General features: G+C 64.5%; 6 protein-coding genes across 6 annotated transcripts; 2 read left to right on the top strand and 4 right to left on the bottom strand.

Moving 5' to 3' along the window:
* Positions 1 to 17: 17 nt before the first annotated feature.
* Q8F55_003537 (uncharacterized protein) lies at positions 18 to 1,789 on the top strand (the record flags this gene model as incomplete). The annotated part of the gene is made up of 4 exons (XM_069352079.1): positions 18 to 289; positions 370 to 747; positions 801 to 1,338; positions 1,385 to 1,789. 4 exons carry the CDS (start codon positions 18 to 20, stop codon positions 1,787 to 1,789), a joined length of 1,593 nt encoding a protein of 530 aa, XP_069209497.1.
* Positions 1,790 to 9,162: 7,373 nt separating this feature from the next.
* Q8F55_003536 (uncharacterized protein) lies at positions 9,163 to 10,218 on the bottom strand (the record flags this gene model as incomplete). The annotated part of the gene is made up of 2 exons (XM_069352078.1): positions 9,163 to 9,993; positions 10,156 to 10,218. 2 exons carry the CDS (start codon positions 10,216 to 10,218, stop codon positions 9,163 to 9,165), a joined length of 894 nt encoding a protein of 297 aa, XP_069209496.1.
* A 5,686-nt stretch (positions 10,219 to 15,904) lies between these two features.
* On the bottom strand, positions 15,905 to 20,375 carry Q8F55_003535 (uncharacterized protein; the record flags this gene model as incomplete). The annotated part of the gene is made up of 14 exons (XM_069352077.1): positions 15,905 to 16,345; positions 16,454 to 16,716; positions 16,950 to 17,096; positions 17,226 to 17,317; positions 17,435 to 17,601; positions 17,639 to 17,878; positions 17,915 to 17,979; positions 18,024 to 18,149; positions 18,185 to 18,300; positions 18,478 to 18,689; positions 18,933 to 19,180; positions 19,219 to 19,661; positions 20,006 to 20,126; positions 20,243 to 20,375. The coding sequence occupies 14 exons, from the start codon at positions 20,373 to 20,375 to the stop codon at positions 15,905 to 15,907; spliced, it is 2,814 nt and encodes a 937-aa protein (XP_069209495.1).
* Positions 20,376 to 20,924: 549 nt separating this feature from the next.
* On the bottom strand, positions 20,925 to 22,821 carry prp3 (U4/U5/U6 small nuclear ribonucleoprotein prp3; the record flags this gene model as incomplete). The annotated part of the gene is made up of 2 exons (XM_069352076.1): positions 20,925 to 21,592; positions 21,642 to 22,821. The coding sequence occupies 2 exons, from the start codon at positions 22,819 to 22,821 to the stop codon at positions 20,925 to 20,927; spliced, it is 1,848 nt and encodes a 615-aa protein (XP_069209494.1).
* Positions 22,822 to 23,090: 269 nt separating this feature from the next.
* Positions 23,091 to 23,533, top strand: NdufA6 (ndufa6 NADH-ubiquinone oxidoreductase subunit; the record flags this gene model as incomplete). Its single annotated transcript, XM_069352075.1, has 2 exons — positions 23,091 to 23,369; positions 23,423 to 23,533. 2 exons carry the CDS (start codon positions 23,091 to 23,093, stop codon positions 23,531 to 23,533), a joined length of 390 nt encoding a protein of 129 aa, XP_069209493.1.
* A 96-nt stretch (positions 23,534 to 23,629) lies between these two features.
* RAD3 (TFIIH/NER complex ATP-dependent 5'-3' DNA helicase subunit) lies at positions 23,630 to 26,426 on the bottom strand (the record flags this gene model as incomplete). Its single annotated transcript, XM_069352074.1, has 10 exons — positions 23,630 to 23,992; positions 24,028 to 24,238; positions 24,274 to 24,350; positions 24,396 to 25,553; positions 25,601 to 25,837; positions 25,871 to 26,044; positions 26,101 to 26,178; positions 26,241 to 26,287; positions 26,332 to 26,342; positions 26,380 to 26,426. The coding sequence occupies 10 exons, from the start codon at positions 26,424 to 26,426 to the stop codon at positions 23,630 to 23,632; spliced, it is 2,403 nt and encodes an 800-aa protein (XP_069209492.1).
* Between the last annotated feature and the right edge of the window lie 42 nt (positions 26,427 to 26,468).

Here is a 26,468-nt window from a genome sequence, read left to right as displayed (position 1 = left end):
CACGAACATCCCGAACAATGGCAGACGTAAAGGAAGTCACCCCCCAGCTCGAGCTTGCCAGCGACTCAGAGGGGCACCACGAGTACCCGCCCACCTCTGTCCGGGGCCAGCTGGCGGGCTGGCACGCCAACCGTGGCGACCGGTCGTTTCTCCGCGCCATGATCCCCAGGTGGAAGGCCGGCACGACCGACGACGAGGTCATCTACAACCCCATCCGGCTGTTGGCGACCATGAAGGCCATGGACTGGATGTACTTCCTCTGCGGGTGGTGGGCGTGGACGTGTGACGGGTGAGTGTGTGGCGGCGGCGTGGCTTGAGAGGCGATGCCACCGTCGCGACTGGGCGATGGAAAATTCTGACCGACGACAGATACGACTTCTTCGCCGTCTCGGTCACCCTCGTCGAGATGACCAAGCAGTTTGGCGTCGAGAAGCACACGCTCACCACGTCCATCACCCTCACGCTCCTGTTCCGCTCGGTCGGCGCCGTGGTCTTCGGCCTCCTCGCCGACCGGTACGGTCGCCGCTGGACGCTCTGCATCAACATGCTCCTCATCGCCGTCTTCGAGTTCGCCTCGGGCGTGTGCAACACGTACACCCAGTTCCTCGGCGTCCGCGCGTGCTTCGGCATCGTGATGGGCGGTGTGTGGGGCCAGGCCATGGCCACGGCCCTCGAGAACGTCCCGGTGCAGGCGCGCGGTTTCTGCTCGGGCATCCTCCAGCCAGGCTACTCGTTTGGCTACCTCCTGTAAGTGGTTTTGTTTAGTACCTCGTGTCGTGTCCAACTTGCTGACCACCCAGTGCCGCCGTCATTAACCTCACCGTCGTCCCCAACTCCAAGTACGGCTGGCGCTCGGTCTACTTTATCGGCGCCGGCTTCTCGGTCACCTCTGCCATCTTCCGCGCGCTCCTCCCCGAGTCGAAGCAGTACCGCGAAGCGCGTGAGATCGCCCGCGTAGAAGGCAAGCAGAAGGGCCAGGGCAAGCGCTTCCTCAAGGAAACCGTCGCCATGCTCAAGGCCAACTGGATCCGCGTCATCTGGGGCATTGTCGTCATGGCCGCCTTCAACTTCCTCTCGCACGGAACACAGGACCTCTACCCCACGTACCTCCAGGTGTCCAAGGGCATCTCGGCAAAGTCGGCCAACGTTTCCACCATCATCGCCAACGCCGTGTGTATTGTTGGCGGCGCCGTCGCCGGCTACCTCAGCCAGTACCTCGGCCGTCGCCTGTGTATCCTCGTCTTCTGCTGCTGGTGCGCCGCCTTTATCCCTCTCTGGATTCTTCCCCACGACTTTGCGGGTCTCACAGCAGGCGGCAGCATGATCCTCTTTGGAATGGTAAGTGGCGTAGTCGTCAGTTTTGCCCAGTGCTCACACCAAACAGCAAGCAACGTTCGGCGTCGTCCCGATCTACCTCGGCGAAGTCAGCCCGCCCGCGTTCCGCGCCTCGTTCGCGGGCATCTGCTACCAGCTCGGCAACATGGCCTCCTCGGCTGCGGCGCAGATCGAGTCGACAGCAGGTGACAAGCTCAAGACGACCCTGCCCAACGGCAAGATCGTGCCTGACTACGCCACTGTCCAGGCCATGCTCGTCGGCATCGTCCTCGCCTTCCTCATCGTCTGCGTGCTCCTCGGCCCCGAGGCCGACGGATCGCACTTTGAGAAGGCCAAGACGGCGACGCAGGAGGGCGCGGGCATCACCGAGACGCAGGACCTGGTCCACGGCCGCGGCCTTGTGCGTCGCGAGTCGGTCGTCCTTGACGAGAAGAACGTCAGCGAGAAGGTGTAGCAGTGCGAGGGTTTTGGGGTCGGAGGAATTTGTAGCAGTTGCTCCTTGACGAGTCATTTGTAACTGGCCTCGAAGGATGTATTCGGCCGCGGTCGACTAGGAAGAACAGCCTCGGTGCTGCTGTCCGCTCTGCGGGGACTTTGTCACGTCTTAATTGATCCAGGTCAAGGCACCCAGGCCGCCGTCCGGATCGCCGCCGTTCGGATCTGCATACCGCAATGTTGCCATGCAGACGGCGAGCAGACGCGCGCGGACTCGTTCGACCGGCGTAGCATGCGCGTTTTTCTCCCGCCGTCATTGGCCACAATCTTATCACCCAAGGCGGACCTCGTATGCCGAGACTAAACACAGCATCCCGGCCCGTGGAGCTGCTGACAGAGCTTGATCGTCATGCAACAGGCTGAAACGACGGACTTGGCCGCCGTCTCATCAGCGTACAGCGCAAGTCAACCGCGTCTCTGCTGCGGTCCAAGCCGGGGGTGATGCCGCCTCGGACGAGGTCGCCGCACACGCCGACTCGAGTTGTTTGCGGCAGTGTCAGCAGGATGCACCCCCGACGCGGGCTCGTAGCCGCGTCCCGTAGGCGCATGTCGTCTCGGGGCGGTAGGACGCGCAGATGAAGAGATGAAGCATGGATGGCAGTGAAATTGCGCCGCGGCCACGGTGGGCAACAAGGCCGATGCCGCAGGACGCCGCCGGCGGCCGACTGCCGCCGAGGAGGGCCTGGTCCTCCAATGTCTTGCGGCCGCGCCGGTCCATCAGTGCAGGCCTGCATGAGATATGAAACAACTCCGATGGAAATTATCCACCAGCGGAAGATACGCAGCATCTGGGATGGATGACTCATGAACTCCGCGGCCCGACCTCGCCGGCGGAGTATACAGGTTTGCCATGCCCTCGGCGTCGGGGCCAGGTGTCACCATCATAAAGTGAGAGGCAGGTGCACAGAGGTTCGGGATGGCCTGTCAGACGACCACTATGTGCATTGTGAGTACAGGCAGGGGGCGAGCTCTGACAACAGGTGTGAATCTTGCGACGGGGGGATCGCCTCGACCTACATAGCCACGCCCGCATCACAGCACATTGGCCCACATCGGCGTCGCTGTGTATCGAAGCGCACCCTCGCCAGCAGAGAACGACGATCACTCAAGCTTCGGTCAAAGGTGACGGCTAGCATGCTAGCACGAAGGCAGCCGGCCGGCCGGGAAACCACCAGCGCATTCCATCCCGAGCACTAGCGCCATCGGCTCGGCGGCTCCGGCAAATACCGCGTGCGCCGAAGCGCGAGTATGCCTTGTGCACTGTCCGGCCGCTCGAGCGTGCGGATCCGCTGCGCCGAGCTGCTGGAACATGCGATGGGAGGGGTATAAAGGCCTGCGGTGTGGGTGGGGTTCGGTGGCGGCGGCGGCCTGCCCCAGCCTCGGGCGACGGTTCGTTGGCCCTGGCGGCGGTGGACGCGCGATCGCCGCCTCCTTCTTTCACTGGGCGGGTCCGCCACCTATCAAGGATCGGTAGGGGGCGACGGTGGCGGCGCCTCCCCCGACAGCAGGACGATGGCGCGGGCTATCGCGATCCTGACCTTGACCTTCGGTCCGCGAGCTCGGGTGGGGCCTTGAAGCTGGTCCCAGTGCCCTCGACTGGTCTCGCCGTCGACCTGGCGGGCCCGATATGACAGCCGATAATCAGTGCGGTCAGCGGAGTGGTCAACCTTTACCCAAAGCCCGACACTTTACAATACACGGACGACTTGCGAGGATTCAGTGCAGTGCAGTGCTCGGAAGAACGATCAACCTCGCCCGGCGGCGATCACTCGCGCGGTCCTGCGCGATCACGACTCCTGGGACAACAGCGACCGCCACCAGATGGCTCGATACCGTCCCCCGGAAATTCAAATAAGCCTTTCAAGCTGTCCTCGTCCCTGCTGTATTGAAACGAACTGGATGAGACCGCAAGCCAATCCACAGTCGCGTCGAGGACATTCTCGGCCTCGTCGCCCTCGCCAGCCTGCCACTCGCAGCCGTTCTATCCATCCGCGAGACGTCTCATCAAAACAGCAAAATGATCTCGTCAATCCCGAGGATCCCGAGGACGCGTGCCAATGATGCAAAAGCAAGAGGGCAGGAACGGCGACCGCGGCAACGGCGACGGGACAGAAACCCTGCCGGCGAACGAACGCTGGCACCGATCACGGATCACGGTGACTGGGAGTAGATTCCCACGTTGCGGCGCGATATCGATCACACAGTCTCCTGGCCTCCCTATCTGTCATCTCGGCAGTTTGCCGCTGCCGCAGTCACCGCTCGGCGCAGTGGTCGGTTGGCCGGAGCGCGCGCGGAACCCAACGGCGGCCCGAGGCCAGCGAGGGCCGGCTGGGTCGAGGGTAGCACGCGTGCCGTCGCCATCACCGCCTCTCGAAGAGCGTTTCTTTCCCCCTTGGGCCTTTATCCAACCCCGAGAGTCGTTGGCGGTGACTGGCGATATCTTGCGCTGCGATGGGATCGAGCACGACAGCAGTCGTAGCCAAAGTGGTCAGCAAGCCACTTTGGCGCCAGCTCGCTTTGCGAGCGGCCTCGGTTCGATCCCGAGTGGGTACCAGCACGCTGGGCAGTGCCAAACAGCTCAACCGGGGGTCCGGTCAATCAACGCGGGGCAGCGTCAAAGCTCAACCGGGGTCAGGTCAATCAACACTGGGTAGTGTCCAACAGCTCAGCGGGGGGTCCCGCCTAACAACACTGGGGAGTGTGTACCATCCCGGCGGGGGAGCCGCCTATACAAAGCTTCCAGCTTTTTGAATCGCATCGCCGTCGACCGGAGCCGCCGGCGACCTCCGGACTGAGTCCTCACCTCGCAGCGCTCCACGATGCTACACGCTGCATATGCATGCACCCACCACGCCCCGGGTGCGCGAGGAACATTTCTACGCTGCGGACATTTCTCTGCGCGCCCAGAACGAGTGGTTGGAAAGCGGCGCCGAGGACACGGGCTCAGCCGAGCTTCGCGGGGCGAGGGCCGCGTCGAGCACCGCGTCCCGCCACCGTCGTCGCGCCGATCCACACATGCAGGAACAATACAAAATACGTCTCGGGGGCGGGACTGCTTCTCCTCACCTACGCCAGGCCGGGGGGGGTGCACGGCGTTGCGTGACTCCTCGCATCGAGTGGTCCGACGACCAACGTTCGCGCCCAGCCCGCCGTCCCCCGCCAAACCGCCCACAGCACGCGCTGAGCCACCTCGAAAATGCGCGTCGACCCAGCCAGGCGCAAGATACAGGTGCGCGCGGGAATGCAGTGGACGACGACCGCGCCACCCCCGCCGCCGATGACTGTTCGCTGGCGAGCTGTGCTGGCGGCAATCGGCAGGAAACTGCCCGCCACACTCGGCTGGGATGTCGCGAGATCCTTGCCACCAGCGCAGCGGAACGGGTGCGGCGCGTGCAATGTCGAGGGGCGGCAGATCGCTGACTCACGCGCAGGCTCGCGACGTCCTGCCTCCAGCGAGCTCCCTCGACCGCCTGGAGCGCGGTGCACCCCGAGAAATTTCGCGCCTCGCGCCGGCAGCCGCACGCCGTCCTGCGGTGGGTGAGCGCCGCTGCGCCTCGCCACGCTCGGCCAACCCCGCGCGCTGTAATTATCCTCTGCAGTCCGCCGGCGCGAGCAGCGCACGCCGAAGTGCGTTTGACGCTGCTCGTGTGCTTGAGCACGCCGCTGCATCCCCCCCCCCCTTCCCCGTCGATCCGCCCGACCGGCCGTCTCAGAGGACAGCGTTACGCTGCCTGGGAACGCTCGGAAATCTGAACAGCGGGGGGACGCACCGACTCTTTCCCAGGCGACCGAGACCCCCTCGTTCATGCCAATCTCCTCTGCCAATCGCTCCGCCAATCGCCTCCGCCAATCGCCTCTGCCAATTCCTTATCGCCCGGCGGCCAAGTCGCCCCCCCACCGCCCCGCCCCGCCTCGCCTCGCCTCGCCTGCCCGCCACACGTGCGACCACACACTACTCTGCATTGTGTCACGGCTAGTCTGGGAATCCTCGGAAAAATCTGCACATCTGGGACACACCGACTTCCCGGGGCCACCGAAACCCCCTCGTTTATGCCAATCGCCTCGGCCAGGTGTCCTCATCGCCCGGCGGCCATGTCGCCCCGCCACACATGGGACCTGCACACTACTCCTTGTGTCACGGCTAGCCGCGGTCGTGCGAATCTGCGCTGCTACTGACCGGATGACCCCGGATGAATGTGGCAGGCTAGCCTCGCCACGCAGCTCTGCATTGTGTCACGGCTAGCCACGATGGTGTGAGTGTGCGCTGCTACTCGCCGGCGCGGATGCGGCGGGCTAGCCTCGCCACTGCTAGCCTCGCCACATCTCGCCTAAGTGTACTCGCCCCCTGGTGGCCGTGGCGTGCTCTGCTGCGCGCGCATGTGGCGCCTGGGCCATCTGAGACGAGCTAGCGCCGGCCGGCCCCCACAACGGGCCGGGCCGTCCTGTGCCGTAGTTCCCAAGCCGTAGTCCCCATCCGTAGCGTCCCCAAGAGTGCGATGAATGCAGCGTGAAACGTGCCACGGCCAGCTCGCCGCCACACGTTGTCGTGCGGGCTCGCGGGATTGGCAACGCCGTCCGGCGGCGACATCCACCGACTTGGCGCACTTGCTAAATCCGAGCCGGGGCGCGCACGCACAGGGCCTAGTGCGAGTTGCACGAGTCAGCGATCACGCACGCCACCGCGCCCCAGCCCGCCCCGTTCGCGCCCGCCCGCTAGCGCGGGTGTCGCACCGTAGCTACGCGTGTCTGTCGACGCTGCGGCGAATACTTGGCGACCGCAGATGATCTCGATGTTCTGCATTCTGCACCCGTGGAATGCTGGATCGAGATCGGACATGCCGCTTTCACGCTCAGCCGCGGCTGGGCAGATCGCGGGCTAGCTGTCGGTTCGGTCGGCATTGGCAGCGGCGTTGTGGGTGTATCTCGCTCGCTGTGTCCTCGACGCCGACGCCGGCGGCGATGCTGACGCCGAAGCAGAGGCCGACGCCGAAGCCGAAGTCCAGCTCCCCCTCCCTCCAAGCCCCAACCCGACATCGGAGACCCGGCCATTACCATCCACCATCGACCGAAGCACCCAGGCACGGGGGTACGTGCGTTTAACATCTTGCCCCTGCGCCCGGGCGTCAGGGTCTCGATTGCCATTGCCGCCGCCTGACGTCATTGTTTGTCTTTTTTTGTTCTGACTCACTGCGGCTGACGGCGTTGGTGTTCGAAAAAAATAACAGCGAGGAGGACCCAACAAGCCGCTTGCCGCTTGCCGCTTGCTGCTCGGCACCAGGTGCGCGCGCGCGACGCCGTGTCGCACCTCGTCGCACGCACACCCGCACCCGCCCACGCCCGCCCACACCCACCCACACCCACGTACGTACCCTCGGCACGCCCGATAAGGACATGTGATCGGCGCAGATGCGGCTCTGGCAGGTGGGCGTCGTGGGTGGGCCGCCTTTGCTTGCCGGTGTGAAGAACGGCGAACGACGGCAGATGTGCTCCATCTCGCTCGCACGGACACGGCTGCCCACCTCACAGAAGCCGGAGGGCAGATCGTGGCGTTGGATTGTGTGGCGCAGCGACTTGGCCTCGCTCTGCCTCGCTCTACCTCGCCTCGGGCCTCGCCCGGCGCTCAACCTCGCGTCGGGCTCTCGCCTGCTGCAGCCTCGTGCAGCCTCACCTCGCGTCATGCACCCAAGCTCGCCTCGTGCCGCCACACCTCGTCACCTTGCGTCACCCCGCCTCGCCGCCACACCCCGAACCCCCCGCAACCTCGCTTCCTGTGACAAAGCGGGTGCGAGTGGACGGCGGTGGAGGCGAGACCGAGGCGGACGGGCGGAGTGGAGTGGGCGCGCGCGGGGTGGACGCCGTCCCGAATGCACAGTACGGATGATCAAGCGGCGCCAAGCCGCGCGACTCTGCTCCGCTGCCGAGCGTGCCGGAGGCAGGGCTTGGATCCAGGTGGCGCCGGCGGGCGGCCCTGCAGCGCGGCGTCCGAGACCGAGACGGAGAGTGCAGCGCGCTGCGGACATTGCGCGATGCCCGCCCTGTGCCCCGGGCTGGGGGCCGCCTCGCGCCGCCAAGCACGCACGCTCGTACGAGGCTGCGCGAATGCTGATGCACCCGTGTCGCGGCTCGCTAATCGCGGCACGGGGGTGCGTCAGTGGTCGGTGAGTCAGTTGACTAACTGGCCTGGCTTGTTTCGCCTGGCTGGCGGGCTGGCGCCGGCGGCCACTGAATTTAGGAGGCCGCCGGCCGGGCGGCCAAGGGCTGAGCCAAGCTGCGTGCGGCCTTGGCCTCTCGGCGCTGGCTGCATGCATGCGGCGTGAGGTGCGAGCTGCAGCGACAGCTGCAGCGTTAGGTGGGCGCATGCATGTGGAGAAGCAGGCAGGAGCCCGCTCGCCGCACACTGGCAGGCAGCTTGGTCATGGCCGAGGGTCCGGGCTCCCGAGGCGTCGGTACCGAAGCCAGGCGAGCTCGGAGCGCGTGCCGCCTGCTTGTTGCAGGCCGCGCGCCCGCCGGCCGGCGAGCTCTGTCTGCGCGATTTCACTTGCCGCGAGGCGAGACCCGTTTTGGCCCGACTGGAGCGGGGGCTCGACGCCGGGAGGGAGCAGCAGAGCAGAGCAAAGCCGCTGCAGTGATGACTACGACCGGCGGGCGTCAGTCGCGCCGGCCGGCCGCCCGTATCCCCGCACCACGGCACCCCCGGGCGCGCGGCCGCGCGTTTGTTGCCTGGTGCATGTGCTCCTGCTCTTGCTGCTCTCTGACCGAGCCTCCGAAGACGCGAAAATCAGGATCCCTTGGGCGCGCTGTTCGCAGACTCCGAAGTAGGCTGCCAAGACGGCTTCTTCCCCCCACTCCCACCCAACACGGACCTACCGCGCTTTTCCTGACTGCAGTGTCCCACCCACCATCACCACCACCACCACCACCGCCGCCGCCGCCGCCGCGTCCCACCTCGGCACCCGATAACACTGCATGCACTGCGCACCGCTACACCGCTGCACCGCTGCACACACACGTTCGCGCTACACTCTGCTTTAATATTCGTCGTATGCATCAATTATTGCTACACATTACAAGACGTCGTGGCTGGCTGGCTTTGTACATTACGAGACGAGCGTTGCATTGCTGCTGCTGCTGTGGTCGCTGCTGCGGCTGCGGGTGGCGGGCGCCGGGCGCCGAGGCGTCGCGCGGGCGCGTCCAAGCGGGCGCGGGTACGCTACTGCCTTTGCTGCTGCGGCGAGTTTGTGTGGGGTCTCTGTGTTGTGATGGTTGCGGGTGGGTCGGCGGCGTGGCCGATGCCGATGCGGTGACTAGCACGAGTCGACTGCGACGACTAGCCTAGTAGGGCTTCTGCGTCTCGTACTTTGACAGCCGGCGGCGCATGTCGGCCAGCTCGCGGCGGAGGCGGGCATTCTCCTCGTGGGCGAGCTTGATCTCGAGGTCCTTGGCGCCGAGCGTAGACTCGAGCGAGCTGAGGTGCTCCTTGCGCTTGGCACGGAACGTACGAGCGCTGATGCGGTTCCGAACCCGCTTGCGCTCGCGAGCAGAGAGCGCGCGGTACTCGTCGACCTTCATGCCCCAGATCATGCCGTCGCGCTCGACGCCCTCGTCGTGGTCGTGCTCGTGCTCGCTGTGGCTGTGCTGGCTCAGGCCATCGGGCTCGTGGTCGGCGTCGCTATCGACAGAGTGGGTGCGTCCCCTGGAGAACGTCGACGCGGCACTCATGCCAAACATCATTGGCGCGGGGGACTCGATCGCCATGGGAGACTCGGACGCGATAATCTTGTCGACCACGTCGACAGAGGTCGAGATGTGCGACGATGCCGAGGACGACGATCCGCCGGGGGCGAGGAGCGACGGCGCAATCGATCCGCCGTAGAACTGGAGATAGTAGTTGCTGGGGCCGGGCTGGCCCAGGATGGGGACCGAGCTTCCGCTAGACGAGCCAGGGCGGGCCGACATGGGCTGCGAAGACCATGGGCCAGTGGGGAAGTAGTCGTTGGCAGGGGCCGTCGCGGCCGCCACTGCACCGCCGGCGGGCGCCGCGGCGGCTGCGGCTGCCGCAGCCGCGTTTGTGTTTGCCAGGTTCGAGTTGATGAGCCAGTCGGTGCCGAGGTTGGGCAGCACGTTCTGGTACAGATAGTTGCCCCAGGCGGGTGCTACGTCCTGCTGCATGGGGTGTTAGTGTCGTGGTGGTGGTGTGGTGGGTGTGGTATGGGTATGGGTTGGTGGTGGTGGTGGGGGTTTGTGGGTGGGTGGGTGGGGTGGGGGGAGGGTCGGTCATGGTGGTGGTGGTGGTGGTGGCGGCGGCCGAGGCTAGGCGGCACTTACAAAGAGGTTTGTGGGCGTCTTGACGTCGGACGTGTCGAATGAGGGAGCTGCGATGGCGTCCATGGCTGATGTAGTGGGTGGGTGGGGGTAGTAGGTAGTAGGTAGTGGTGTGCACTCTACAGCAATGAAGGAGGAGTGAGTGCAGTGGGATGTGGGATGAGGTCGGGGGATGTCTGTGATATGTATACGAAGTTGACTGCATCATATATAGATTATCAAGACTGGCCGCCGGGATTTTTAGAGCGTCAGTGGCCACCGGGCGAGCGAGCAGAGGGGCGAGGAGCAGTAGTTGGCCGAACCCCTAATCCTCCTCGGGTCCTCGTCCTCGTGCTCCTCCTCCTCTTGCTGCTCCTGCTGCCCTCGTCTTGCCCTCTGCAGCCACCCTTATTCCACTATCCAGTCCTTCGGTCCCTTAGGGCCGCATTTTTCCCCTCTCTCTCCCCCTCCCCTAGCATCTCTTCCCAACAACCCAAATGCATTAGCCTCGTGCAGGTGATGCGCCTTGTGCTTTCCCGTGCCGTGGTCGTGGTCGTGCCGTGTCTGCTGTCGGGTCGGCGTCACCGGGTCTCTGGCATATCTTTCCTGGCCCGGTGGGTGTGTGTGAGCTGCGAGCGGGGCGGGCGGCCACCTGCCTCGTGCTCGTGCTGCTCGAGGCGAGGGCGAGGCGAGGCGAGGCGAGGCACATGGTCGTAGCCTTACAGCATCGGCACCCCGCGCGTGTGGGTCGTGATTACAAGGCCTCTCCCACCCACGCCGCGCGCCCACGCCCACGCTCCTAGGATAGGATAATAGGATTCTGCTGCATGCACGAGCGCGAGCACCGCTGGGGCCCGACCCGCGGACGGACAGACGGGTGGGGGTGGGACGGGCGCGCGGACGGCACGGCACGGCACGCACGGCATACTCGGCCGCCGCTGCCGCCTGAGAGCCAGAGAGACACGGCCTGATCCTGGATCTTTGTTGTTATTGTTGCTCCGCGCTGACGAGCAGAGCCGCGAGCGAGCGAGCAGCGAGCCGCCGGAAACCCGATTCAATACCAAGTAGCGGCATCATCATCATCATCAGCTGCTAGCAAGCCTTACTAGCTGGCTACATGCATGCCGCCTCGCCTCGGCCTGCCTCGCCTCCTACACCAAGGAATGCTGACTGCGGCATGTGCTCGACGGCCGGCCGGCCGGCCGGCGCGCCCGATCTGACATGTGTGCGGTGACTTTGAGCAGCGCTGCCGTTCAGTGTTGCTCTGCTGTCCCCTCTGCCCCCCAAACGAGTAAACGCCCGCACCCGCATCAATGTCGACGGAATACTGTGCTTGTGCTTGCCTGTAGCAGCCGCAACCGACTGCATCACCACTTTCTCCTCTTCCCCGCCCTCGTTCCGATCCGTTTCTCACACTATGCCCAACAGTCGTTTCGGGCCTTGGACCTCGTGCCGTCCAGTTCCAGCTGCACCCAGTCGTCAATCGGTTACGATTACGCGCGGCATGCTCTGCCCCGTCGACGTTGGTTGCATTTGCGACTGGGCAGCATTTGACGTTTGCGTTTGCCGATAATTCTGCTCAAAGACGTCGTCCGTCGTCGCCGCCAGGCACAAAAATTCAGTCTCTCGCATCATGTATGTCGATAGCCGAATCTTGCATGGTCAAGACGCATCTCTTGTGCATGTGCCATGTGCCATGTGCCATGGGCGCGAGCATACGCATAGCGGCAGCGAGGCAGGCAGGCAGGCAGCGAGGCAGACGCACAAGGCCCAGAGCATGGGAACGGCGACGATAAAGCCCCCAGCAGGTGCAACCACATACGCAATGCAGCGCGTCGTCGACGGCGTATTGCGGGTCGAGGCCGCTCGATCGCGACCGTAGACGTCAGAAGAGTCACACAATCTCAGCGGGCGGGGGACAGAAGGGGGAGCGGGGGTGGCCGCGGTGGTGGACGAGGTGTCGGAGCTGCGGCGGCAGCGGCAACGGCACTGTTCCAGCAATAGCACCGGCGAGCACCGGCGGCGAGGAGCGGCTGTGAGCGCCCGACCGCTGGGCAAAGAGTTCCAGGCCGCGTCGTAGCCCGTCGTCGACCGGTAGTCGACTCTGATCGTCATCATCCCTCCCGCCCGCCCGACACCTCGCGTCCTATCAACGACGCCCGATGTCTACGAGCGAGTGAGCGACAGAGCGACAGAGCGACAGAAGCTAGCTCCTGCCGAAGCAGCGCTTCGCTTCGGCTCCCTCGGCAGACGTGCGCAGTGGCCCAAGCGACCGACCGGCGGAATGCATCGTCGCTGGCTAGCACTGGCTGGCTGGCTGAAAAAGACGCGCACTTATCGGCCGGGAGTAGGGTGGCCAGCAGTTGACCGAGGCTTGCGACGACCACGACCGATAGCGAGCCGAGCTGGCCAGGCCGAGCTCTCGCGACCGAGGCGGCGGTGGGGGGGGCCGGGGGCAGCGGGCAGCCTCCACTCCGGTGTCTTCGGAGGCCGCTGCTAGTCGGTACGGCGGGGAACTCGACGCCCACCATGCATGCACCATGCACAAAACAGCTAGCATGCACGATGCACAACGCAGCTAGCACGGTCGTGCAAAAGGCGCGTGCTAGCTCGCTGGCGCCGCCGCCGCCGCTCACACATCGATAATGACCGCGGCCGAGGGTGGCAGGGTGGGTGGCATGCCAGGCACGGGTGCACCACCGCCGCCGCCGCCGGGCGGCCAACACGTGACGCTGGGTGTGTCAATGAAGGGGTGTGAGGGGATCTGGCGCGAGGCATGCATGAGCTCCTGGGCCCTGCCGCCTGCCCTCTGCCCTGCCCTGCTAGCAGGTGCGCCGGCGGTTCGTAGGGCGCGCGGCGTCATGCAGGACGGCCCCGCCGGCGGAGATACCGCCGGTAAGAGGCCGCTGGGTGGCCGGCGCAAATATCCACCCCGGCAGGCGAGAATAGCATGGCGGCGCGCGGCGCGGCGTGGCGCGCCAGTACGCCCGCGCCCGCGCGCGCACGATCGCGCGCGAGGCGCCGAGTGATCGAGCCGCGGGGGGGGGGGGGGGCAGCGCTCGGCCGCACACCCATGACGGCCGCCGCAAGGTCGAGCCTGTACCGGCCGCTGCGGGCTCGTGCAAGCAGCCCATGGTGCCGGCGGCGGTGTGGGCGGACGGCAGCGCCCCGCCCACCCCGACGCCGACGCGGGATGTCTCGCCTGACAACCCGCGTCGGCGAGTCTCACCGCCGCGTCCGACGCGCCGCGCCGCGCCGTAAGATTGAAACTGCAAAGGCACCCCGAGCCGCGGCAACAGTGCCTCGGCGACGGCGCGACGCTGCCTCGGCGATAGGTGCGCGGGCGCGCGCACGAGAGCGTGTCGTGCCGTCAGTGCATCGACAAGACGCCGCGGGCCAGAAAAAGATATTTGGATCGCGGAATGTGGTGGCTGCCGGGCGGCCGATCGCTGGCGGCAGGGCCGGTCGCGTGCGCCGCGCCGCGTGCATTCCAGCGCGCGGTTCCAACGTTACAACCATGCTCGACAGGGGCCGGCGTACTACGTCACGCTGGTGGCTCGGCGTCAGACAGCACCGGCGGCAGCGGCACAGGCCAGATCCCGGCAGTGCACCGACGCCGAGCCAGGCCCGGAGGCACAGTGCGAGGCAGCTAGAGGCCGAGGCTGACCGCTGCCCACCAGTGGGCTAGTGCGGCGGCGTGGCGGGACGCTCCTGCCACTTTGTTCGGTGGGCAGCGGCGGCGATGGGCAGGCGGGGTGTGCTCGGGACGCACAGTGCCGGCTCGTCGCCACACACGCCGGGAAGCTGTCCCGAGCCTGGGCGGCTGCTGCGCCGTCGTGTAGCTGGCGCCGCGTGGCCCAATCCATTCCCCGCCCGACCGCACGCCACAACAGCCACCACACGCCCCGAGACGCTTCGGTGGATCGCAGTGGCTGAGCCAGTCACGGCGCGAGGCGTCACCGCTGCCACCTGCCACAGCCCCGCGGGCCAGCACCCAGCTGCATGCGTCTCTGCGTCCGGGCAGCTCCGCTGGGCAGCGCATGCATCGCCGACGTGGCAGTGGCCACGGCCTGCTAGGCTGGCTTCGGGCCGGGCGCCGCCTGCGAGGTGGGACAGGCGCGTGCATGCCGAGCGAGGGAGATGCCACCGCCCATGCTGGACAGCACTGGCGCGACTGTCCGGTCGGACTGCTACCCACTCGACAGTCCGGTCGGACCACGCCGCGGCGATAAGCCCCATCCCCATCGAGTAAGCAGGATACCAGCCTGCCTTGCCTGATCCTCGTCATTGGTGCGCGGCACCGACACCGCCCTACACCCCCCCCCACCGTCGTGATGTCGGGCGACCCGACAACCAGGGCTCCGGGCTCCGAATACCAAGACTGCCCTCCGTGCTTGCTCACTGCGCGCCGGCACGATACATAAGGCTGCGGATTGATTGCAGAGCGCCGGCCCCCCGCTCACCGTGATGCCTATCCCCTCCGCCACCTCCGCCGCCGAGCCTCACCCCACGCCGACTCACTACTCACCACTGACTCAAGCCCCCACATCCCACTCATTAGCCCACACTCGCCACATCATACCTCGCCTGCCCACCAGCGGCGCATGCCGACACACGGCGAGCCCAGAACTCGCCTCGCCTAACCACCCCCCACGGCTCGCCAAACAACCCTCCACCCACCCACCCTCCACACTGATCGGCCTTTCCGCCATTCCACCATACCCCGACCCGAGCGTTGCGTTGCATGCACGACTGGCCGCCCGTAATTATTCGCTACAGCATCACAGCATCGCGCGCCCTGGCCCTATTCCCGTGCCGTGCCAGCCGTGCCAGATGTGCGCGAAGAGGAGCCAACTCTAGATGTAGCAGGAGCGCGGATGCGCAGCGCATCGCGCCGCCTCGCCGTGGCCGTCGCCGCCTGCTCCATTCGGTCATGTGACAGCCCCCAGCCCCCGGCCCCGCTCCGTGGTACACCCGCGAGCCGCCCCGTGATTCCACCGGGCGCGGTAGGGCGGCCCTCACAGGCCCAGATGCGCACGTACTCGCACATTTGGCGGGCGCTTCCCACCCCGCCAGGCCGACCCGATGGCGCGCGCCGATAGGGGAGTTGATTGTCCGGCCCGCACCCTTGCGCACCCTCGCTTGGGGAGCTGGTAACATGGCCGTGTGGGACAACTGGGCCTGCCAATCCACCTTAGGGCCGTTCCTACATACTATGCATGTCCACGACGTCGCCGTGGCAACCATCTGATCAGCGGTCAGCCGACGATGGCCATGCCCATGCCACGCACGCACGCAGAGCACACGAGCGCACGCACTCTCCCCGTGCCTCGCCCCTCGCCCCTCGCCCTACCCAGCTCCCCCTCGCCCACTCCACAGGCCCCGCCCCAAGCCCCCCCGGTGCCAGGTGACTGCCCAACCCAACCAACCCTAGGCTGGAATCCAGAACTCGGACGTGCGTGCGTTGCTGATTCCAGACGCGCGCGTTGATGGGAAAATGCAGTCCAGTTTTTGGACATGTGATAGGCACAAACCAGAAAACTGGCCCTCCCGAGTTTTCAGACATCTCACCTCTTGCCCCCTGCGTTTCCCATGTAATGCTGCGTTCCCAGAGTACTACAACCCGTCCAAACTCTTGGGGCAGGTCCCACCGTTCGGGCTCGCTAAATATGCAAACAAACTCAAACCCGTCGCTCGCGTATGCACTGTACAGCACATCACGCGCGTTGGTTATCATCTACCCGGACCTGGCTGGGCCTTGCCTTGGCCTTGCCTAGGCCAACGCGTCTCGTACAATCTGCTCCGTTTCCGCCTTGTGCCACGCGCCGACACCCACAGCAGTGGTAGGCAGCGCCCGGCGTCCTGCATACCCGATAGGCTCGGACCCGCGCTCCTTGAGAATCGCGTCGATACGGGGGCGCACGTAGGACCATGCACCCTGGTTTGCCGGTTCTTCCTGAGCCCAAGTCACAGCCGTACCCGCCGGGTAAGACTCGATCGCCTTTGTAAGCTCTGCCGTAGGGAACGGTGAGAGTTCCTCGATGCGGACAAGTCCAACGTCGGTGGCACCCGCCTTTTGCAGCGCATCCGAGAGCGTGTAGTAGTGTTTGCCCGAAACGATGAGCACCTTTCGCACAGGTCCATCGACCTTGTCTGCAATGACGGGCTCAAACTTGGTCCCAGGCCCCATGGCAGACAGAGGCGACGCTGCAACCTGCACACAGAAGAAACACGTCGTTAGCCGCCACCACGACGATCTCACAACAAACAAGCATACGCCCGAGCCCTAACCAGGGCCGGCGTCTGTGCTCGATAAACTCACAGGTGAGCGCAACAGGCCCTTGGGCGACGCAACGATCAAAGGCTTGCGGAAGTTGCGTACCACCTGGCGACGCAGCAAGTGGTACAGCTGCGATGGCGTCGACGGGTTTGCCACGATAAGGTTCACGTCATGGGCAGGCGTGGCGGCGCCGTCATCCGACATTTGCAGGAAACGCTCGATCTTGCACGACGAATGCTCAGGTCCGGCTCCGTCATACCCGTGAGGCAGCAGCATGACCAGCCCTGTCTGCTTCAACCACTTTGCTGGGAACGTGTTAGCCAGAACCCGCACCGTCGGAGTTTTGATAAGATGCGACGTTTTCCGGTGACCGGTGACGTTGGTGGCTAGCGGATCATCGGCGCGGCAACGTTGCCTGGCGACGACGACGCGGGTCGCGTCGCGATTCACAGCCATCTAAGCGACGTCGGCCTTGGCGACAACGTCACGCGTCCGATGCCTACTCCTCGTATCCTGTTGACGGATGCACTCAACTCACCTTGGGAACCGACAAGGAAGGTGTCAATCATGCTCTGTGCCCCATTGTTGAAATCGCCAAACTGAGCCTCCCAGATGGGAAGCAGGCGCGGGTTCCCCCAGCTCATGCCAATCTCGAACCCGAGGACGGCCATCTCACTGAGCGAGCCTGTGGTGTGAGTAGGGAACGTCGGCCGCCTTCTCTCTGGGTACGAGCTACGTGGCAGTCGTGGAACAGTGGCACCACCACTGACTGCCACAGTCGCTCCAACCCCCCCACCCCCGCCTCCCAACTCACTGTTCGCCAGCTCGAGCTTGCCCTGCGCCTTGAGCGAATCATTCAGCGGGACGAAGCACGACTCGTCCTTCTGGTCGACAAACATGGCATGACTGTACAGGTCAGGAGCTTGCTCGGTCGGCAGGGACTCGGTGCAGGGCATCGGTGCCGGCCTGCAGTCGGCGCCGAGGTGGCGCCGCCCCAAAAAGCAAACCTAACGCCAAACCTACCGTTGAGAGAACGTTCCACGGCCGACATCCTGGCCCGAGATGCGGACGTCATAGCCGTCCTGCAGCAGGGTGCCGAACGCCATCGCCTCGGCCGTCGCAAAGTCGACCTTGGCATCGAGCGCCTTGAGGCGCGCAGAGATGTGGCGCTTGAGGCGCGAGTGCACGTTCTGCGGATCAGCTCGTCCCCGCCGTTTAGCCACCCACAAAGTTGTCTGGCAGCGTTACGCTCGCACGGCCGACATCGGCCAATCGGTCAATTGGCAGGCCCGTCTCCGGGTCGGGGTTGGCGGCGCTTGACGATGGCCACACAATGTCCTTCCACTTGCCGCCGAGCATCTCCGACTCGGCCTTGAAGCTCTCGACACCGGAAAGCTGGTCATTGAGCTTGGCGTTGTAGGCCGAGCGGCCGGCCTGGGCGTCGGCGTCGCTGAGCACAGATTGGTCCTGGGGATCAGCACGGCCGGCGTGGGGTCGACTCACCTTGAGGCGCTGCTCGAAGAGCTCTGGAACAGACTTGCGCGAGCGGATCTTCTCGTACATGAGGGCTGAGGCGTGAGTATGGCGCTGACGAGGTATGAGCAGTACTAACGCTGAGTGAATCCCGGCTCGTCGAGCTCGTTGTGGCCCCATCGGCGGTAGCAGATGAGGTCGACGATGATGTCCTTGCGGAACTTAGTGCGGTACTGGAACGCGACGTCCATGGCGCGGACGACGTCTGGGCGTCAGCGGTGGTCCTCCCAGCGTCCTCACCCTCGGGGTAATCGCCATTGACGTGAAGGATTGGGGCGCCGATAATCTTGCCAACGTCCGAGGCATAGACACTGGATCGGCTGAAGGTGGCCGGCGTGGTGTAGCCGATGTTGTTGCTGGCGCCGTCAGTCAACTGCCCGAACGCGTCCGCCACGAGTCTCTCCGCCACATGTGCTCAACTCTGCCTCATCTCGCTGCAGTCACCCGCCGCTGCAACACCCCCCGCCACGGCCACCTGGTAGCGACTCCGACCCGCCACGTGCCCCCACAGCATTCGCCCCTATCCCACTCACTTGACAATAATGTGGACGGTGCCGCCGCTGCCGTAGTGTGGCAGACCACTGAGGCCCAAGCTCTCGGCGACCACACCCTGTCCGCTGAACGCCGCATCGCCATGGAGCTGGACACAGAGCACGCGGTCGCCGAGCTGGCACTCGTCCGGGGACGACTTGAGGAGCGACATCTGTTTGGCGCGGGTGATGCCAAGCGCGACTGGGTTTGCGGCCTTCAAGACGTTAGCGTGTCTAGTTTGTTTCGTGTGTGGATCTAATCTCCGGAGGCTGGGATCTGAGACGGCCTAGATGAATTGCCCGCCAGCGGCAAAGTTTGATTGATCGCTGGTAATAATGCACGCCACGCTCTCCGACGGAGGCGGCGAGCTGGCTGCCCACTGATTCTGATCACGCCGCAGCAATCTCCGCACACCGGAATGCGCGGCCACGTTGAGACCCCGAACCCCGCGACTCACCTCGAGATGGGACGGGTTCTGGAGCATCTCAATCTTGACCCCCTTGCCGTCGTAGTCGAGGTTCTTGATCGCAGCCAGGTGGCTGATCACGTCGCCAGTGGCACCAGGTGCGTCCTCGGGGTTGAACTCTGGCGAGCCGCGCACCTTGGAGAAGAGCTGGGTGGCCGAGTATCCGAACAGCTCGGGCTCGGTGAGGAGGGACAGGCGGCCGCGGTGGGGGAGGGCCACGATGATTGAGGCGAGGCCGGCTGCGGTTTGTCAGCAATGTCAACGCACCGCCACTTACAGTCGGCGCCGAGCTCGAACAGCGTGTCGAGGGCAGGGAGCATGCTCTCTGCTCCCTCGCAGCCGTAGCGCTTGAGGTTGGGGAACTTCTTGCCCATGAAGCGGTCAAACTCCTCGCTGCGGGACAGGAGGCCCCAGATGCGCTTCTTGCGCTCGTCGGTGATGCCGCCCGCGAGCGGCGGGCTCGCAGTGTGCGTCTCGAGGTGGTGCGAGAACCATAAACGCTCGTGCTTGTTGGGGCAGTGCTGGAACTCGTACCCGATGCGGTCGACATACGTGCCCATGAGGTGGTCGCGGATGTCCTTGAGCGGGAGGGACGTGTTCTCGCCCTCACCGGCCTCGGAGCGCGGCGTCGTCGAGTTGGGCAGGTGGAGGATGCCGTTGAGGGGGTAGGATGTCTTGTCGTCCAGGCCGTAGCGGTAGGGGTCGAGCGCGCCGACGGGGCTGGGGTGGTTAGCAATTAGCAGGGGGAAAGGCTGGGGCAGTCGCCTCGAGCAGGCACTCCATCTCCTCCACCAACAGGCAACAGGCTCACCACCAGACCAGCTGGCGAGGGAGAGCCGCCAGCAAGCAGCACACACACACCGCCCCGCACACGACCGCGACGCCCTCGCACCGTCGCCCAGCAGCACAACAGCCCCCCGTGCCCCTCCGCCGAGCAGCACAACAGCCGGCCCCCAGCACCGCGACACTCCCGAACCCCACGCCGAGCCAGGGTCCGACGCCGACCGACCCTGGCGTGCCCCACACGCCGCCGCCGGCTTCGGCGTCCACCCCGCAGCACTCACTCGCGCTCCATCAGGTCCAGGGGGTCGATCTGCGCGGCGCGGTGCCCGTGCCGGCGCACGCTCTCGACGTAGCGCAGCAGCGGCGCGTTGGCGTTGCGGTTTGCCAGCTCGGCGGGGGTGTCTGGGGTAGGTGTCAGCGTGCGCCTCTCTTGCCTTCCCCCCCAACAACCCCCCTCCCCCGTCCCACCCAGTCTCCTCCAACACCCCGCCCCCCTCCAACTCGCTGAGGCGACTCACAATCAGGCAGCGTGTACTTGCCCGGGACGCGGTACCCGAAGCTGGCGTCGTCGTGGTACCTGCTGCCGACGCCGAGGGCGGGGCGGGGGGCCGCGAGGCGGGCGCGGGCTGGGAGGGTCCTGAGGCGAATCATTGTGCTGTGGAGAGACGAGAGATGCAGCGCCGCGCGCGATAAATACTCTCCTGAAGTACACGCGCGCTTACCACGACGAGCGAGACGTGGAGTGCCCCACCCGTCGTCGTCGCTACGAGACATCGAGTGGGGACGACCCCCACTCCGCGACGTCGGACTTGGGCGTTGACGTCACGTGCTGCCTGGCCCCGCGGGGATCGCCGAGGGGCGCCTACTCCGGCAAGACGGACCCTGTAGTGAGCTGCAGGCATAGCTGTAACGGCGAAGGGACTGGCCGGGCACGTCGGGGGCGGCGGTAGGGTGGACGACAGGGGCCATGGACGGTTGGTGATTTAGTGGGTGATGAACGGCAAGATCAGGCGCGCGAGACCCAAAGTGAGATCTCGTCACGCCGCGTCGCGTCCACAACTGCCCAACTCCCGAGGTCATACCTCACATGCAATCTACACAATGATATGGTCTGCTGCGGCTGCTGATGCCGCGCCCAATACTCCTCTCCTCCCTGCTTGCGTCCTCTCGCCGCGCAGGCAGTGGCCCGACTCCCCCTGCCTACAAATCCTCGCCCTGCCATGTCCACCGCTTGGCCAGGTCCCACATGCCCTCATACTTCTGCGTGAGCCAGTCCTTGCCCGCGCCGTCCGTCTCGGCGTGTCTCGCCCGGAAGATCTTGAACGTGCGCTCGGGGATCTCGCCCTCCCAGATCAGCTCGCACTTGTTCTCGCTCATATCTGGGCCTTCCTCGCCCTCGGCCTTCTTCTTCTTCTCCTCGTCGTCGCTGCCGTCCGACTCGTCGTCGTCGGCCTCGCCGTGCGGGCGCGCCTCCTCGGTCCAGTCGATACGGTGGAGCATGAGCTGGCGGTAGTGCCGGATCTTGTTCTGCACACCCTCGACAACGACGAGCGCAAAGTTTGGGTGGAACACGCAGATGCCCGACAACAGGTCGTTCTTTGCCGTCTCGCGCACCTTGAACTTGTGCCGTCCGTTGGTGAGGTACTTGACAATGTACACCGAAGCGTACAGCCCGTCGTTGCGCTCCTTCTGCGCGAGCTTCTCGTACTCCTTCTCGTGTCGTTGCTCCTTTGTGAGCTTGCGGCTCTCGTTGTCCTTCTCGTGCCGGAACTGGCGCATCGCGACCTCGCGGCGGACCTTGGCCTCGACCTTTGTGGGGTCTTGGACCGCGTCGGATGTGAGGACCTTCATGAGATTTGCGAGGCGAACTGGGCATGTCAGCACCAAGCCAAAGTCTCCCCCAAGCCTCCCACTTACCCTTTGGTGGGTCTGGTGGGATGAGACCCATCTTTTGCCTGTCGCGCTTGTCCTCCAGCTCGGCCAGACGGCGCTGTCGGCGCATCTTCTTCTGCTCCTTCTTCGTAAGCATGAGCCCGCGCTCAGGCTGCTTGCGGTCGCTCGGCGCGGCAATCGCGATGGGGTGCTGGACCAGGTGGGTGATGAGCGAGTCTTCCGAGGTACGGAAGTACTCGTCGGCCTTGTCGACATCGTCGTACGTCGCTCCCTTGGGCAGGATGGCCTCGTCCCACCACTCGACAACGGGTGGCTGCGCGCGCTTCAAGCTGCGCTGGACGACATCAAACTCGGAATCGAGGCCCGCCTTGACCGACTGCGCGGCGATGCGCTGCTTGAGCTCCTCGAGCTTGATCTCGTTTCGCAGCTGGTCTCCCTGGCGCACATAGCGACCGGGGGCCGAGAACTGCATCTTGCGCGACTTGCGTCCACGCGCCGACGGTCCGCCCGCGTCCGCCTCGTTCCCCGGCGCGCCTGGGGCTACTGGGGCCGGAGCGGCGCCAGCAGCGTAAGGGTTGCTAATCGCGGCGGTCGCAAGCGCGGGCTTGGTCTTCTCGATCACCTTCTGCGCCTCCTCCACGATCGCAGCGTTCGCGCGTACCGTCGAGAACTTGGGCGCCATCGTCCTGTACCTGTCGCGCATGGCCTTCTTCTCGTTCTTCTCGCCGGCTCCGGAGCCGCTCGTGTCGGTCATGAGCAGGGGGTGCAGCGCGACCGAGCTCACACCGCCCGAGGCAGCAGGCTTGGGCGGGGGTGGTGCGGCCGACGTGCTAGCCACGCCCGTGACATACGGGTTGGGCTTTTCCGCCTTCTTGTTCTGGAGGGCGTCGATGCGCGCCTTGGCGGCGGCGATACGTGCCGCGATGGCCGGGTCGACAGTCGCCTTGGGCGGGAGCGCGGCAGGACCAGGCGCGGAGGACTGGGCTGGCCGGGGAGCGGGGGCCGGCGCTGGCGGCTTGGGGGGTGCTGCTGCTGCTGCTGCCGGCGCAGGGCTCGCCGACCCCGACCCCGAACCCGCGAGCCGCGCTTCCACCTCGGCCTTCTTGGCCGCGAGCTGCGCGCGGATCGAGTTGATGTCGAACGCGGGCTTTTTGGCGGGCGGCTGGCCTTCTGGCTGGCCGTCGGCCGGTCTGCGTCCCGACATTGTGGTGGCGAGTTGGTTGGGTGTGTGATGCGACGACGAGGCAACAACAATGATGCCAGCCCGAAATCGTCGTTGATGATGTCGAAGGTGGCGACGGTGCCACGCGCCGGGGTCACGTTATCCCCGCCACGTGGCCGCTGGGTCGATTTGATCCCGCCGTCTCACCCACCCGAAGCCTGCCTGGCCGCACTCGCCGCCTATCACGACGAGGTCATTAGCATCGACAAGAGCGACTCCGACGACAACGACAACAGCATACACCACCCACCATGTCCATGTTCCCAGCGCGTCTGGCCCGCAAGGTCACCATCGCCGCCACCAGGGAGGAGGCCCGCGTCCGCGTCATCGACGCCTACCGCGCCTGGTACCGCTCTGCGCCCGAGATCTGCGCGCTCTACGCCCTCAACGTCTCGCCCTCCGCGCTCCGTCTCAAGTTCCGCCAGGACTTTGAGAAGAACCGCAACATTGACGACCTCGCCGTCATCAACGTCCTCCTCCACAAGAACCAGCAGGAGTACCAGGAGACGATGAACTGCTGGAAGCAGGAGGTGAGCCGTGCCGGACAACTGCCGAGTGGAGGTGGTCGACTGACAATCCCTAGCCCCACCTTCTCCACTGGTTCAAGCAGTACGAGGACCCAGCAAAACCCGTCTCGTTCCTCGACAAGTTCTATTCCGGACGGGACGACCCCAAGCAGGTCGCCTCCTTCTAAACGCAATCATGCATGGTGTAAATCAGGATCTCCAAATGCCTTAGTGCTACAACGGTTGGTCTTCTACTGATGGGGATGGGTTCGGCCTCGATCTCCCTACACGTCCTCGGGCAGGTCGACAGCCGCGAGGACCGCATCGTCAATGTCAAAGTGGTGGTCCATGTCGACATCGGCGTCGTCGCCCTGGGCATTGCCGTTGGCAGTAGGTCCGAACGCGTCGTCGATCTCCGCGCCAGCGCGAGCAGCCTCTTCCTTCTCCTGCTCCTGCCGTGCGAGAATGTCGTCCAGAGTCCAAAGCGAGATGCCTGTCTGGGTGTGGTCGAAAGGCTGCGAGATCTGGCGGATAAACTTCTTCGCCAGCACGACCGCCATGTCGGTTGACAGGTTGGAGTGCGCGTCAGTGATATACTGGTTGATCCAGCGCGGCAGCTTGGAGCGTTTGTCCTGTCGTGCGAAGCGCTGCGAGGTTAGCGATGAACTCCAGCCTAACTCACCTTGTCCGCAAACACCATCAATCCCCAGTCCGTCTTTCCTCGCAGGACACGTCCCACACACTGGGCGGCGTGTCGCATGGCGTCGAAAGTGAGGTAGTCGTTCTCGCGAATCCTGTGGTTATCGCGGAGGAACTCGAGGCGCGCCTTGAGAATACGGCTCTCGGTGTACTGGTATGGGATACCGAACATGATGACTGCACGGCCATAGTTGCTGCGGGTTAACACCATCCCGTTGCTACTACTCACTGGTCGAAATCGATGCCCTCGGACACCTTGCCTCGGGCGACGGAAAGCATCACAGCGCCACGGCCATTGTTGCACGCCTGGGATGTCAGCTAAACTGCCAAGCTCAGGAGACTTTAGCTCACCTCTCGGTAGTTCTTCAACGCAATACTCGTCTCCATTGCGTCGGGCGTCTCGACAAACAACAGCTTGTGCTTCCACACCTCACTCAGGATACCCATGTCGTACCAGGCGCTGACGATCGACTCCATGTATAAGTAGGAGGGGAAGAAGGCGACCACACCGTCCGGCACCGTGCGTGCCAGGTCGATCAGGATACTGCCAAAGTTTCGCACCACGGCCGGGTCGTTACGCACTTCGAAGCGCGAAGAGATTGGAACTTGGTCCGAACCACGGGTGATGACCATTGGCAAGAAGGCGTTTCGCGTGAGCGTCATCGGGTAGGACTCCTCGATGACGGGCTGGAACTGCAGAATCTTGGGGTACATCTCCAGCGGGGAAATGGTTCCCGACGTGATGACGACGCTGCTGAAGCGTTCAAACACCGGCGCGATGGCGAGCGACGGGTCGAGGCAGGTGAAGTGGAAGATGGGGTTGGCGACGGTTGCGTGTTCCGTCTCGTAGGGCTCAAGGATGAGCAGGAAGCCCTTTTCGTACGTCGCCACAAGCGTCGCGAACCCTGCAATCTTCTGGAGGGCATAGTGCTCGTCGATGTTTGTGATGTTGAGCGTTTGGATAAGAGAGGTGAGGCGTTCCGCACAGAACTGCAGTGGTCGTTTCTCGATGTATGTGATCTCCTTGAGGTGTGCCAGGAAGGATTGGGGCGTCTCGGCGACGACGTGCAGTACACGCATGCGGGTTTTGAGGTACTCGATGAAGCGTTTCAGGAATGCGATGAAGTGCTCAGCCTTGCGGATGTTACCGGGTATCGCGTCGCTGATCATGTCGTCGGACAAGACAGGATTAGCCAGTAGATCGTCCTCCTCGGTGCGCGCATTCGACAGTCCGGCCACGAGCTTCTCGTACTCGTCTTGCAGCTTCTGCGCGTCGTTCTTCTTGATTTCGTCAACTTTGTCTCCGATCTTGGCGACACTGCGCGCCGCAGACTCAAGCATTGGCCTCGTAAGGTCGATAGACAGCGACTCGATGCACACGTTGTCGATGTTGTGTGCCTCGTCAAACACCACAATGGCCTCCTTGCTTAGGTGCTGCGAGACCTGCTCGGCGACCTTGGGGTCGAGGAGGTAGTGGAACGAGTAGATGATCACGTCGACGTAAGGCATCTGGAGGAGTTAGCTGAGCGTCCCCAATCAGCTATCGTCACCCTCACCATTCGTCGGATGGTGAAGTATGGGCAGACACCCTTCTCCCTTCCATACTGCTTCACGTCGTCGAGGGTGTACACGCCAGGAGGGATGAGGTTGCCCGTCTCGTAATTGTTGAGCTCCTCATGCCATGAGCAGAGGGGCACCGAACCGGGGTCCGCGCGACCCTGTTCACACGCGTAGGCTGATGTCAAGTCACGACAGCGCGAGTCGACGATCTTGCCCTTCTTCTCTTTCGCCACCTGGAATCAGCGGCGATCGCAACCTCTACTCACCTCAGGATTCAAGCACAAGTTCTTTCGGCTCGACAATCCCAACCCACGGAACCCCTCATCATTCGCGCCCATCTCAGCACGGTACTCCATTAGACGCTTGAGCTCGGCGAGCGCCTTCTCGATCTCCGGTACTGTTCGAGAGCAGTACACCAGCTGCCTTTTGTTGGGGTAGAACTGAGCCGTCAGCAGTTGCTTCCAACCTCCCCCCCCCCCCCCCCCGATCCACCCACCTGCATGTACGACACGATCAGACTCAGCAGCGAGACCGTTTTGCCGGTACCCGAAGGCATTTCCAGCACACAGTGACCCTGGTGCGTGAGTTCCTTTCCACGGCGTGTGAGCCTTTCCCCGCTGGGAAGCTCAAACCTACCCCCGCATCGAGCGTCTTCTTCAGATCGCACATGTACGAGTACTGCTCTGCAAGGGTTAGAGGGGCGACACGGGGACAAGGCAAAACAAACCCGGGTACAGCCTGCAATGTCAGCTCGAAGTTCTGCGGACAAGCTGACCTCTCGTAGGGGAACAACACTGGAAGGTCATCGATCATGAACTTCATGGTGGGCTCGTCGGTTCCTTTAGCTGTCACCGCCAGGTGTCC

The sequence above is a fragment of the Vanrija albida genome, assembly GCF_041260175.1.
Source record: "Vanrija albida strain AlHP1 chromosome Unknown contig_3, whole genome shotgun sequence".
In the NCBI taxonomy this organism is placed as follows: domain Eukaryota; kingdom Fungi; phylum Basidiomycota; class Tremellomycetes; order Trichosporonales; family Trichosporonaceae; genus Vanrija; species Vanrija albida.
The sequence above is the reverse complement of the archived record's forward strand: the minus strand, read 5'-3'. Positions and strand labels throughout refer to the sequence as shown.